Below are 15,039 nucleotides of genomic sequence, written 5' to 3' on the forward strand. Positions count from 1 at the left end.
GAAATTCCCCACTGTAGTTTCTCTTAATAGTTCTTCTATAAGTATTCTTTATGGAGAAAGATTACCATAGCTTTTCATTGGTTCTCCCATTTGAAGCTGATCTTTGATGTAATATTACAGTCTCCAGGTATAAAGCAAAGTATCTGGAACAGAAAAATAAATTAATTTTTTTCTTTGGGTTTCATGTAGTCAGCATATTTTTTCTTGCCTTTTCTGTTTTGTAAATAATCCTATTAATGTTGTAAATTACTTTTTCAGCTTCCCTTCATAAATAAAGTTTCCTATATAATTCTATTTCCTTGATCTATTTATAGTTCATTTACAAAAGTGAGTGCAAGACTTTATTGGGTCACTAAGGCAAGATGTTGGGTGTACTTATATGAACATTGATTATACGCAGCAAATTATTCTAGGTTAGTTTAGTTAAATTAAATCTGCTTTAAATGTATTAACAATAACTGATTTATTAATACAGATTTTCCCCCTTAATTGTATTTACATTTCCAGACCATTTGAATTTATTTTTACTGATAAAATTATTATAAGGTGTGGCTGTTTAGTATAATCTAATAAAAACAACATTCACAATGAGAAAAGGCAACTATGATCACCAGGATTAATATATAATCAGAAAAATATTGATTTCTGGAGTCTTTTATTCAGTGCTTACTTTGTAACAAGAGAGGTGCCAGGGCTCAAGTAGTTTTTTTATTTTCATAGCTAATGCGGCAAACCCAGAAGTGCTGGGGCTATGAACTGCCAAGCCTAGAGGTGCCAGAGCACACCCCTGGGAAACCCCAGCACAAATTAAGCACTGCTTTTACTCTTACTAGTACAGCACGTGGTATATATTTAGCATGATATTGGAATTAGACACTTTTTGTTTTATTAGTTGGAGTGAGCCTTACTGAAGACTTAATCTTGTATGTCTCTTAGAAGCATCTTCTTTTACTGAGTCACTGATGTTTTGTGAAAACTTTCTGCAGTGAAATCTGCTTAGTAATATATGTGGGGCGTGAAGCTATTAATCTTAGAAAACCAGGCTCAGAATATCTGGTGCAAGGGATAGAATGTTTGTTATTAACTGTTGCTCAGCAATGTTTTGTGAGCAAACATCATGCAACAAGTTTGGCCTAAGGAAAAACTGTAAAAGAAATCTTTCCACAATTGGGTGTTATGAGCAATAAGGGCTTGGATCCTGGCAGTGGGTTAAGAGGTAGTGCTACCATGTGGATGGGATCCAAAATAGTACTGAACACAGTGTGATGATCCTGCCAATGCAGATCCCCAGTTGTGCCCAGTGCAATGGCCACCATGTAACAGAAAGGGTCTACACATACCCAGTGCTGGAGGGGGCAGAAGGGGCATGATGATGGATGGAGTTGTGGCGTAGTGCCACACCCTGTGAAGATGTATGATCTAGGTGGCAGCAGAGGAGTTCTGAAGTGGGCCTCCCACCAAATTTCTCTGTGCCTATTAGCTGCAAGCATAGGGGCCTTCCTCACAGATAGGGACTTATAGAGACCTGGCAGCTTCACCATGAACACCATAGTCTCAAACACATGCAGCTCCGCTGGAGAAGGGGAATGTCTGAAGGCTGGCCAGCCTGTGATGACCCCACTTCAGCCAGCTGGAAGATGTGGATTCCCTTTTGCTTTTATTGTACTATTCTTTAAAATAGTGAATTTATTTTAGAAAGCTAGAGAGGCTATTTATGATAATAAATATAATGCACTTATCCACAATAGTACGGTAAATGTTGAGGCATTTTACATTGAGCCTTTCTTTATATATATTTATAATGGGAATGAACCCAAAGGTTGGAAGATGCCGAAGAACAGAGTTGTTAAATCAAAGATAGAAAACTGGAAACAGCAAATTTCAAGCACATCTTGTTCAGCTAATGCTTAAAAGAAAAAGGTTCGCTAAAATTTGTTTCAAAGGGACCATGTATCTTGAAATTAAATATTACATTAGCAGATCTGCTATTTTACACACACTTACAAAGCACCCATCAGAATGGTATATTGACATTCATTAGAAAAGAAACTGTGCTTATTTTAAGTGTGGCAAGTTGACATTACATCCTAATGAATCCCAAATTATCAAGGAGATAATTAGAAAAAAAGTCTTCTAGCATGTAACTTTTTAAAATAATTTTTGTGGATGCACTGAATGAGAAATAATTTAAATCTAGGATGACTGTAGAAGATGAAATAATCTTAAAAACCCAGAAAAATCTTCAATATACTATTCATTTAATAATTTATGTGACATCAGTCTGGAGTTTCAGATTCTCTGTCTAGCCCACTCACCATATTTTGTAGCCTGACTCATGGGAATGACAACTGGGGACTCAGTGAGCAAGTTCAGTTTCATCTCCTGATATCTTAGGACAAATGCACATTCTTCTCCAGACTCAGGCAGTTGTAGAAGATTTTTTTAATGATTTATAATTATGCCAGCCCATTTGATTGCCATGAAATGCTATTTGACACAATGTTTTTCAAAGCTTACCTCTTAAAAAGGCACGGAGCGGGTCTGATTTTGATTACCATCAAAGCTGGTTTTCATAAGAACAAGTTATTCGTTCTCTAACACAAGGGCTCCCACAATTGTAAAATCCTGCAGCTGAACAAACTGAGTAAAACAAGGAAGGATTCTGGTGTGCACAATGTGAATTTGTTTGAATTGCATATCATCCCCATCCAGCTGTATTCTTGTGTTATATGTGCAATCCTAGTGTTTCCAGTATTTGGGAAAATCTTGACTGTGGTTTCACACATAAAAAGCAGTTGTTTCTAAAAGAGATCAAGTTTATATTTTAAATGGAGAAATAAAAATGAATTGAAATTGTAACTAAGTCCCCTTTTACATTTATTGTGAATGCTCCTGGTATGTATAAACTTGTAAAATTCTAGTTTGATAGAATGTGAATCTGTTCACTTATAGGACGATGAGGTATGTATAATGTTATTGTGTAGATTAGTGCCATATCTAAAACTAAACAATATCACATATATAGATAGGGCCTGATTTTAAAATTGGCCTCCCATTTTGAACCTGCAAATAACTGCAAATAAAAATGATGGTATGTCAATATTTTTATCTGAATACTGGTTTGCTGTACCTGAAAAGTTGTAGGTGCAAAAGGGGAGGCTGGACGGAGGCTCCTTTAAAATTTAGCTTCTGAAGTTTCCCTTGAGCAACAGAAGGAACTTTAAATTCACATTATGTATGATATGTCTTCAAGGATAACTGTATCTTTTGATAGTAATATGTCTTTTTAGAACATGAGATGTAATCAGAAGACAGAAGCACACTTTTCTTAGCAAATATTTAATATTTTTAAAAATGCCACTGAGGAATTACGAAATCTTTATTTTATCCTTGGTGTGGTGTGATTAATATAATTCATTCTACCCTCAATTTGTGCACAGAACTACCATAGATGTCCGTGGGAGTCTTGCATGCAGAACAGTGGAAGAATATTACCCTATGTTCTGAGGCTATTGATAGTGTACAAATACAGAATAACAAAGAACAAGGAAAAATTACAATAAGGTATAATAATGAAGTTCTTGCTTGCATACAAACAGCCTTCATCAGGATATATTTGATTAAATATTTGTATTTACTTTACAAACAAATTATTAAACCAGTAAAGGCTACTTTATTCCTTCTGTTTCTTATATTTTATTATTAATTAAAAATACAGGGAAAATTTGATTATATCACTCATGTGTTTTTATTGATATATGGAATATCATAAATAAACAAGTTTCCAAAAATACTCATTGGCTTCTTCATTATCTATTATTATTATTATTATTATTATTATAAAAGTAAGTACCTGATTAGCATTTGAAATATTAAAAACTGTCTAATTTTGTTTACTGGAATCTTGGACAGGACTTGTAGGATACATAATGGGCAAAGAGAGGATTTGTTTTGCATTGTGTTCTTAAACCCACACAACCTTTTAAAAACTTATTAACAGGTATCTAATGCTTGTTGCTTTCCTTTCCCTAGAAATGAAAATTTCCATAGTAATGCATGCTATATTGTCTAGAGCATGTCTCACTTTTTGCTTTTCTGTCTCTTATCTTTCCTTCTGCTTTTCAGTGTACACGATTCTCTCTAAGGTGCACTCTGATCGGAATGTATACCCTTCTGCTGGAGTTCTTTTTGTTCATGTTTTGGAGAGAGAGTACTTTAAGGGGGAGTTTCCTCCTTATCCAAAGCCTGGTATGGGATGCTTTAGATCTTTCACATTATAGAAAAATATCATTTTTACTTTTAAATTTAAGATTTCAAATGTATCTAGAATACTTTGTGATACAGTATTTCACATAGATCACTGCAACATTTTAAACTTTGTTTTAATCTTCTGTACAGGTAAAGTAAGTGGATAATTTCAAGTGGCTTTAAATCTTAAGGTTTATGAACTAGTGTGAGATGAGAACTATTCGTTACTGTACATCTTGAGAAACCCAGATATGGATTTTGAAATGTTCAGTAATGCATGTTTGAATCTCAGATTAGAATCTGGCACTTTTCTTTATATCCCATTACAGTTGTAGATTTACAATCTTAATTTTAAAAAGATTGAGTCATATGGTGCTTTTTGTTAAAAAAAAAAAAAAAAAAAAAATGCCCCTATTTGAGATCATTTCAATTTCTCACAAAATAAATGGTGATATTAACAATTTGTGTCAGAGCATCTTATACATTTAATAAAATACGTTTAAATACACAAATAACATTAACATTTACATTTCTTTAGCATAGAGCAGTGATGATTATTTTCTATCAAAGAAAACAAAAGCTGCTTTGTTTTCAGTCCTGTTTTGTTTCTATATGCAATTACTTTTTAAAATTGTAAATCATATGAAATACATAGAAAGAGCTATATTTTCATAAGTAGAGTATTTTGACTTACATCCATGAAGTAAAATCAAAGGAAGATCATTAGCAAGATAGAAAACAGGTTTGAACTCATCTCAAAAACTTTCTGAATTTAAAGGACTTTTTGTCCCACTTTGCTTATAAAGTATTTAGCTTTCTAGAAGCAAATACAAATAAAATTGAAAAGTTCTACTTCATTGATAAGCTTTTTAATTTTAATTTTGGTAGATGGCCCCTTGAAATGACATTGGGGAAAAATGTTTCTTTTAATGTCATATGTTTAAAATATTCTCAAGAGCAAAAATAACTTAATTTGTTTTTATTTTCTTTAGTTGTCTTCTCTAAAGGTGGATGTCTTGACAGATCCTTACTCTTGGTTTGTGCTCCATGTGGGTGACTGCTGGAGCTACAGAATTTGTCTTTCAGCCAATAATAGGGTGAAATGTGTCTCTCTCAGGCCCAGTTTGTCCCCTCCTAAGATAACAACTTTGGGATGTAGATGGAAGGAATTTGAAAATCCTTTTCTAATTGCAGATTGTCTTTAGAACACTGCTACCTCATTCCATCTCTGAGAAATGTTACTCAGATGCAGTATGAATCTCTGACCTGGTCTATACGAGAGTTTTGTCGACAAAACAATCCTGGTGTACACACTGCAACCACCCTTTTGTTGACAAAACTTTTGTCGACAAAATAAAACCACCTTGACAAAAGGTGTTGGGCTTTTGTCGGCAGAGGTAGGGCGACACAGAGTCACTGTGGACTTTGTGTCCCCTTAGAGTGGTGGAGGGATGGGGGGGACAAGAGCAGTGAAATTGACAAGTTGGGGGGGAGGGGTGGGCAAGCCATGGGCAGCTGCCTCCTGGCTGTGACCCCTGGTGCGAGCAGCTGCAGCAAGCTGGCAGCCCTGGTGTGGGTGGCTGCAGCTCCACTGGTAGCTGGGGCGTGGGCGGCTGCCTCCGAGCTCCCGGCTGCAAGCTGGGACTGGGCAAGCTGGGGGGGAAGGTGGAATTGGGGGAGCCTCTTTCAGCTCCCACCACACTGCCCCTTAGGTCGGTGGCAGTGGTCCTGGTGAGGATGCACTCCACCGACCCAAGGATAGCAATGTGGACATCAGCCACCATAGCAGTGTCTGAAATTCAATATCTTATGTTGACAAATTTCTGTAGTGTAGACATAGCCTCTGACTTGCACAACTGACCTCAGGATCCACTGAAATTGCCCTGCTTGTAGTGTGTTATGGGCATCCTGAATACCATATTAGTCATAAAGCCCAATGCTTGTAGTATAGTCCTTGTTTAAAAATATTGTTTATAACAAATTTGCTCTGCCAGATCCTTAGCATCATAGAGCCTTTCCTGGAGAAGGACTTTGAAACAAGCCACACTCAGACTATGTATTCAAATTGACTTTGGGGAACAAACTGTGAAATTGGGTAATTTATTATGAACTCTAGTGACTGTAACTCCTTGGTGAGATTATTCCCAGAGAAGTGATGTTGGGAGGGCTTTCTGTGTTGCCATGGTAACATGGTTGATTGATATCTTGATGCTGTAGTATCATAGTTGTTTCCTCAGTTTCCCCCATCCCCGGAGGTTTCGGTGATTTTTGGACTTGGTTTGTGTTTTATGCTCCAGCTAAAATGAAGACCATCCATCATCTGGATTATGAAAGTCCAAATAAACAGAAGTTCAAAATCATACACTTTCTGTGTTCCGTCTCCCACTGTTGCTTCCTGGGTCTCTCTTCCTGGGAGTTTGTGCAATCTCTTTTCTGGTGTTTCTTATTCTAGGTTACAAAGTCTCTTCCTGAATGTCTGTGCAAAGTCTCACTTTCTTTATGTAGGGAAGTGAATAGGAAATTCTTCCTGCCCTTTGCTGGCAGCTGTACCCTTGGGCTGAAAAGGAAACAAGAGCCTGGTTCACACCCAAAATCTCCATGTTCCCTTCTTCAAGACCTCTTCCTTCCTCTGCTTCCACTTGTTCTTTGCCCTTTCCAACATCACTTAATAAAACAGTCTTAAATATTGAGCTTCCTCTTCAGGCACTTCTTCTCCAGCCATCAAGTTCTCTATATGGTACTTCCTATGGCTACTGTCCAGGGTCCTTCCAAGACATTTCCTGTCCACAGCTCCTACTCATTATCTGCATCTCCCTGCTGTGAAGAAAAGGAGCTGCTTATTTACCCCCTTCCCAGCATACCTTGCCTGGAGTCTGAAACTTTCATCAGCTTTGGGAACTACAGATCACAACATTCCTTGGGTCTGTGCTGAAATCAGGAGCAGGACAGTGCTCAGTGAAGAGCCTCTCCTTAAAAGGCCCACACACCATATTTAAGTGTTATTTTACCAGTTAAAATTGTCTCAGAGAAATCTTGTAGTCCTCCTGTCTTTTAGGCAATCACAAATTATTTCAAATAAAATCCTTTCCCTCTTCCTGTCCTATGGCATAAACTTGTTGGTAGTGTTTGTCAGGATTGCATTTCCTATTAGGTCTTTTTCCGATCTTCTCATCTAGGGGTAACTTTGGAAGCAAATCTGTTGCCCAGTGGTCAGTGTTGAGGACCTGTGTGTCTTGATATGACCACACATGTTAAGGTATGAGAAAAAAACCCATCGTCTCCCTCTTACAGTAAGGTCCTTAGAGTTAGATATGGTATCTAGATCCTTTAAAAACTTGAACATTTTTGTTGCTTGGAAATGAAATACTGGGCTTTGGATCCTTTTGCTTCTGTTGGTAGGGAAGCTGGATGCTATGGTGTTCTAAGAAACTCAAGCCACTGTGCAGCCAGGACCTAGCAACTGATGAGAGGAAGCACAAGGGATCACCGGGGCTCTAAGAAAGTACAAGCACATTCCACTCTGCTGTTGGCTATACATTTCAAATATGGGATTCTTGCCAATTACACATGCTGGAGCATGGACACAGGAGTGTGGCTCTCTCAAACTGCTCTTTTCTGATAATAAGAAATTACAGGTTAGCAATTTTATTATTTCCCCATGGAACGGCAATGATGTATTACAAAACATTATAGTAATTATGTTTATATGACAAAACTGAACTCAAAAGTAAAATTATTTAATGGAAACTTCAGAAACAAGGTGCATAAAGCTCATATTTTGAAAATATTCTAATATTATGTGTCTTATCTAGGTGAGATAAGTAATGATCCTATAACATTTAACACCAACTTAATGGGTTACCCTGACAGACCTGGATGGCTACGTTACATTCAGAGGACACCATACAGTGATGGAGTGCTGTATGGCTCACCAACTATAGAAAATGTGGGAAAACCAACCATCATTGAGGTATTTCTTTTAAAACCGTCAGAAAGTTTTATTTCATTTTTAAATCTTTATAATTTAATATAAAATAGTGTGCAAAATAACTTCCTAAACAATTAAATGAAGAGTGTCTAAATATTGAACTTTGTACTCCCCTTCCATAGAAATAGACCCCTTTTCTTTCCTTCAGTGCAAACAAATAATTGTTAAATGAAAAATCTGTTCATTGGTTTACTTTTTATCACTTGGGGATAAATTATTCATGTTTACTTTTGTAACTAACACCAAATCATTTTCCTATTCTAATCTCCTAATTAATAATGCTGACAAAAATCACTATTTGTTGTATCTATGTCACTAATATGAATGTGATTCTAAAATTTTAAAAGTACTAATTATACAGTGAACAGTAGTTGAAAGACAAAAGCTGTATGATTCTCTCTCATGCTTTTGGTCCCATACCAGAGATTAGGGAGTCAATAGTTTAACTCTGCAGCTCACAACATTATGAAAAATATTGCTAAATTAACTAGGCAGTTTCACTAAGTTGCTTGGACAGCTATACAGTTATGATAAACCTTGATTAATTGTTTCTCTAGATTTTATTAACTTGTTCTTTTCCAAATACAAAACTGTGAACACCAGACTAGGTTCTGATCCTACAGACAGTTCTGCACGAGGTTAATTTTATGTACATGATTAGTTCTATTGATGCCAGTGTCACTAATCACATGCATAACAAACATTAACCATGTGCAGAACAGTCTGCAGGATCAGATTGCTTAAAGAAACTATTTAAAATATTGTTCTTGTTTAAAAGGTGTACTGTTTAAGTTTCCAAACCTACATCAGGATCCATTAGCATGGATCCTTGCTGCTATATAGAGTCCCACTGAAGGCTTTGTACAAGTACAAGGATATTTGCAAAGATGCATTTGCAAATCCCGATATGGACTGAAGATTCCACATGGAACATGGAAAATACATTAGTGATCCCAATGCATGATTGGGACCTACATTTTGATGTGATACATATATATTTTATTTCATTGAGCACAATGCTGAATATTGTATATGACTTAGGTTTAAGATATGTTACTTGTTACAGAAGGTTGATTTTGTTTTATTTGATTCACTCCCTAGTAAATAGGTGAACAGTTTTCTGCATCTTTTATAAGAGTTTTAAATATATAGTTTGTGATATAGCTGTAATAAGCAATTTTATCTATCTTTTGGATTTAATCAGTTTAGGAAAGAATGCCACTCTAAATATTAATACTTCAGTTATTGTTAGTTTTTCAGCAAGTTTAATTTTCTAGTAAAAATTAATTTTTTGTTTAAAAAGGTCTCATAATAGAAATTAATTTTCTATTGATTTTTATTAACATTTGTTTTATAGAGGGTACATTATTTTTACAAGTTTAAGCTTTATTCTTTTCACTTACATAAATTCTCCTGTAACTGATATGCCAAACCACTGTCCTCTTCTCATTCCAATCCCTTTCAAGACCCACTTTTACTATGAAGCCTTCGAAAAGCGAGTTAGTCATTTGTTGATTTATTCTGAACTAATGTGCTTCATTGTTCTATGCCTACCCTTTCCTGAGAGACTGCATAATTTCATTCACGTAACCACTGTCCTGCCCTCCACCTTCTGATATTTTATTACCTCCCTTTGTTGAATCATTCCAAGCTCAATTGTAAGCTCTTTTGGGCAGAATCCATCTATTTCTGTTTGTGTTATGAGACATCTGTACTTTTTGGGTAATTGGGGGATGGGGAGGGGAAGAAAGGAGAGGGAAAAGTAAATTATTCTGATACCAGACCATATTCCAAAATTTTTATGAAATCACTCATGGTATAGCTTCTCAACACAGTCATAGAATAATTACTGGGGACTACGTTTGGTCATCAGATGAATACCACAGATCCTACATACATTTAAAAAGTACCTTTCTGCATACTTGTATATAATTTATATCAGAGATGTATTTTTCCAAAAATCAGGAGCATATACTCTGCATCTCCTAGTAGCTTTCAAACCACCTAAAGACAAGGACTCTGGAATGCTTACTATCTGTATTACATAGTGCCTAGAAACTCAGTCATGGATCAAGGTCTCATTGTGCTAGGCACTGTACAAATATAAAACTAAAAGATGGTCCATCCCAAAGACCTTATAGTGACTTTTTCCTACAAATATCACTAGTTAGGTTAGTTCCACCAGGAGCTAGGAATGTACAGAAACCTTACAGCCTTCAGGACAAAACACAAAACCCATCTCTATTTTCTGGCTTTATCATACTTAGGTCAATAAAAGAAGAAAAACACAAAGAAAAAAACCAGAAACTGTTCCCTCTTGTTCCTGAAATAGAGCTGAGAGAGGAAAGAATACAGGCCTAGGGTAGACTATCCACTTGTATGTAAATATGTTATCCATGCAGTATCTAAGAATATGAGTGCAGTATAAATAACTAGATAAACCAGTGTGAAAATCCCAATAAGCTGTCTTTATTTAATATAGTGCTCCATCAAAGCCAGTAGGCCTGCTCATCCATTTTATCTTTCATGTTTCTATATTTATGGTCCACAGAAGTTATTTTTCTAGTATTCAAAAATAAAAATGATTGCATACTAGTGAATATTTTTAAATTAAGAAAAATACTTTTCTGTGCCGAATTCATTAATTTTTTTTCATATTTGTACTACCATTTTAGTGTCATCTCTTTTCATTCTAGATCACTGCTTATAACAGGCGCACCTTTGAGACTGCAAGACATAATTTGATCATTAATATAATGTCAGCAGAAGGTATGTACAGAATTATAGCACTTTAGATTGTACAAGTGATAAATTCTTAAGATTGCATGATTTTTAAGATTTGATAAAATATTGTCAAACTTTAAGCAGTGTTCCAACTAAAAGCATGAATGGTGGGGAGGAGGTAAGGGAAACTTCCCTGTTCTGATTCATCCCGTTTGTTATTTTTTGCTATACCATCTTTACCAGGGCTGATTTATCCCTGGCTCTTAAAAATCCTTCTGAAGAGCCGACTTTTTTACTTTTGGAACCAGATTGCACCAAACTGTATATTTTCCACACCTAGGCCATGTACAAGGGATTTATGGCTTCTTCTGCAAATTATTTGTTTTGAAACCAGTTGTAATGACAGCTGTCTTTGAGAAGTGCATCAAGTCTTTAAAGGACAAAGAAACATGCAAGGATGTCAGCATTATTTTGCATCTCTGTTGGGTAATGAAAGATCTATCTATCTGGGGGATTAGACTTTTAAAGAATAGACAGTAAAACTTTTTACAAAGTTAGGGACACTGGGTCAGATTAAGCTGTGACATAATCAGGTACTTCTCCATTGAGGTAAATTAAGTTGCATAATTTTCTCACCAGCAATAGTAGATCTTGGATTTTGAAATGGAGGCAGGGATGCCCGATATGTTTTTTTTAATATCTTTATGAAAGACAATGAATCTCATAATATCAAACGCTTTAGACAAGGAGTGACTTCAAAATTCAGATTGCCTTGCAAAACAACCATTTGCATGATCTATCTGTCTTTCTATGTCTGAGATCAACTGTCATTGAAAAAAATTCTCCAAATAAATAGAATGAGCTAAATTCTAATCTCATTTATATTGGTGAAAATCTTGAGCAGCTCTCAAGTCTGCTTCAGACCTGCAGTGGTGTTAACAAGAACAGAATCTGGTTCAGTGGGCCACATTCAGCAGAAATGGTAGTGCAGGTTTTTTTAAAAAAAGGAGTATTAAGTGGTAAAGAGATTAATTTGCATTGATTTGGTATTCAATGGATTGGCAAAACAAGTGTCATACACAAAAAGAGATTGTCATAGGAGAAGCACATAACAGAATGTTTTAAGATAAGGGAAGATGCTGCTTTCTCTTCCACAGCCCTGTTAATTACTTTTCTGGTTACATACTCTCTTCAACACTCACTGCAAATAAAATCCTTATTTAATGCTGCTTTTTCTGGGAGCAGCTTCTCTACATTCTTTTAGTTATTATGTAAACACATTGGATATGTTCTCTCCTACTCCATATACAGAATTCCTATTCTTTTCACTAGCAGTCTAATACTTAGGCCTGCTCTACACTTCCGCCAGCGGTCGATGGGAGATATGCTAGTTACATAATCATATCTTCCATTGACGTACCCACATTTACATAGCGCAGCATCTCCAGAGCACTGCATTGATGGGAGACGTCCTCCTGTCAATGCAGCTTTACTCCTTTCGGGGAGGTGGATTACCAGTGTCAGCTGCAGAGCGCATCTGGGATCGATTGAGCGGGTCCACATTACGCGCTCAATTGATCCTGCTGAATCGATCACCATGTAGCTGGCAGTGTAGACATACCCTTATATTGAGTAGAAAATATGTCCAATTATCAGAAAAAAAATATGGGTTCCAACAAGCAATAGTGGCTTTTTTTTTTCCTTTTCTCTTTTTTTTTCCCCTTTTCAAATTGTCATTTAGAGACCAACAGTGTAGTCTGCTGAGCATTTTGTCCTCAATCCAGCAATGCATTTAAGCACATAACTTTATGCACATGGTTAGTTTTATTAACAGTAGTGTAACTGCTCATATGCTTAACTTTAGGCATGTGCTTAAGTGCATTGCTGAATCAGAGTCAGAATGCTCAGGGCCCTGCAATACTGAGCCTTCATTCCCTAGATTTTAAAAGCAACACACAGGCTTTTAGCTTTAATACGCCTCTTGAATTTACCACTTATTTTATTGCTAAATTCCCACAACATAGAGGTCAATACCTAAGTGTGACAGTCACTTCCATAGTAATAGACACATGTCATAAAGCCTCAGATTATGACTTCATTGGTGATTAAAGATGAAAGAAAACTGGACACAATTTTCTCCAGTGTGAACACACCCTTCATCTTCATAATATTACTATGTTAATTTGTGTAATAAACCCTATCATACTTAACTAATAACATCTGTTTTAACATGAAAGATTGTGAAAGTCCTGTTTTACTAAATTTAAGAGCTAGTGCAAAACCAAATAAATAAACCAAGTGAAAAAATCAAATAGCATCTCCAAGACGAGTGGAAAGGATTTAAGAAAGAAGCATATTGATGTTCATATAGGAAAACCTGTGTTCTTCAATAGTTTGTAACCACATTGCAGTACATAACAGTGTAAGTAAAATATTAAGTAGTCTGTAAAATAAGTAAACGACGTAAGTACATGTAATTTGAGTTAATGAGACCTGTAAAAATGAAAATTCCTCTGCTTTTTCTTTATTACTGGAAAGAAGGGTTCTTATTTTATCAGAGTTCTGACCACTGCTCTTGGCCACCTCTACGTGCTTTTAGAATATCTATGGGGAAAAAAACTGAGATGTGCATAATGAATTTATGTGTGCACACAAAGTGCAAATGCACAATACCACAAAAACAGTTGCACATAAAACTGCAGCACTTGGGTGCAGCAGACAATGTTGTGTGGTAACTTTGTTTAAAAAAGTAGATATTTCAGGTTAACCAAGTTGCAAACAAGTCACAGTTCAAAACTGAAAACAATGTAAGTCAACTTAAAAATACCAACACTACTGATTTGTCTTAAAATTAGAGCTGGGCAAACTTTTTCAGACAAATAATGATTCAGTGAGAAATCTGTTTTGGTCAATTTGAATCTATTCATGAATTGACACTAATAATTTCAACCATTCACAAAATGGCTAGAGAAAGGAGGTGAAGTTGTGGTGGTAATGCTGCTGCTGCTTTCTTCTTATAATATTTAGTTTAGTGGTTAGGGCTCTCACATGGGATGTGTGAGACAGACGTTTGAATGCCTTATCTCAAACAAGATCTGAAATGGAATTTCTCAATTAACTGAAAATTAAGAAAAAATTCAGATTCGGTTTGACCAAACTGATTTTTTTAAATATATATTTCAGAACTGCCATCCAACTGAAAAATCAGTTATTTGCCCATCTTTCCTTAAAATTTAGCAGACAATTCTAATTGTGGGTGAGGATAGTTTATTTATTTTGAACTTACTGATTACTTAGACCAGAGATGTCAACCATCCGGCCCGTGGGCTGGATATGGCCTGCCAATCTTTTTGGTCTGGGCCCTGGCGGCAACATGCGCTGCCGCGGCATCTCGCGGCGTTGTACTCTCTGGTGGCATTGCGTGCTGCCTCCAGAGGGTACAATGCCATGAGATCTCGCGACAGTGTGCGCTGCCGCCAGAGGGTACAACGCTGTAAGATCTTACAGCGTCATGCGCTGCAACGAGATCTGTGTACTCTGGCGGCAGCACGTGGAGCACTGTGTGCACGAGACACAGTGCTCCAAAAGGCGGTTGAGGGACAGTGTGGTCTTGGGGCATTGTGCAGTACTATCATTCTTAATCATTGATCGATTCTTTTAATCGTAAAATAGTAGTAGTTGTAGAAGTGAATTTACTGCAGTTTTTATATCACTGATATCTAGCAAATAAAATATAATACTACATACAAATGGTTGTGCCTAGTATTTCGATTTATAGTATGTATGGCCCACTTGAAGTACATCTAATTCAAATCTGGCCTGCCATAGCAAATGAGTTTGACACCCCTGATTTAGACAGGAGGAAACTAAAGTGAGACCTACAATATAGTCTGTCTTCACCTTCAGTTTCAACGTGGAGTTGTGGCCTATTGCGTTTACAGGTTCTAGCCTACAATATTTCATCTTGAATGAGTCATCCTGTGCCACTTAGGTCAGTATATGAAACATTGCAGGCCACTCCTCTGTGCTCAGGAGTAGGGTAGCTGCAATTTTCTTCATTTAATGCTAATTAAGTGTTG

The 15,039-nt window shown here is 36.4% G+C and overlaps 1 protein-coding gene across 7 annotated transcripts in view; it reads left to right on the forward strand.

Moving 5' to 3' along the window:
- The window catches only part of SGCE (sarcoglycan epsilon), a 61,975-nt gene that overhangs the window by 11,826 nt on the left and 35,110 nt on the right, over window positions 1-15,039 (forward strand). For 3 of the 7 annotated variants that reach the window (XM_067562173.1, XM_067562175.1, XM_067562174.1), the window contains 3 exons: window positions 4,126-4,248; window positions 8,061-8,218; window positions 10,933-11,005. In XM_067562173.1, coding sequence (XP_067418274.1) covers window positions 4,126-4,248; window positions 8,061-8,218; window positions 10,933-11,005 — 354 coding nt within the window. Of the gene's footprint in view, window positions 1-3,440; window positions 3,565-4,125; window positions 4,249-8,060; window positions 8,219-10,932; window positions 11,006-15,039 lie in introns of those variants that run through there. The other 4 variants (XM_067562177.1, XM_067562178.1, XM_067562179.1 and 1 more) reach the window with 3 other exon arrangements.

Source organism: Emydura macquarii, unplaced genomic scaffold (assembly GCF_026122565.2).
Source record: "Emydura macquarii macquarii isolate MOO-44397 ecotype Brisbane River unplaced genomic scaffold, CSIRO-AGI_Emac_v2 contig_2422, whole genome shotgun sequence".
Taxonomy (NCBI): domain Eukaryota; kingdom Metazoa; phylum Chordata; order Testudines; family Chelidae; genus Emydura; species Emydura macquarii.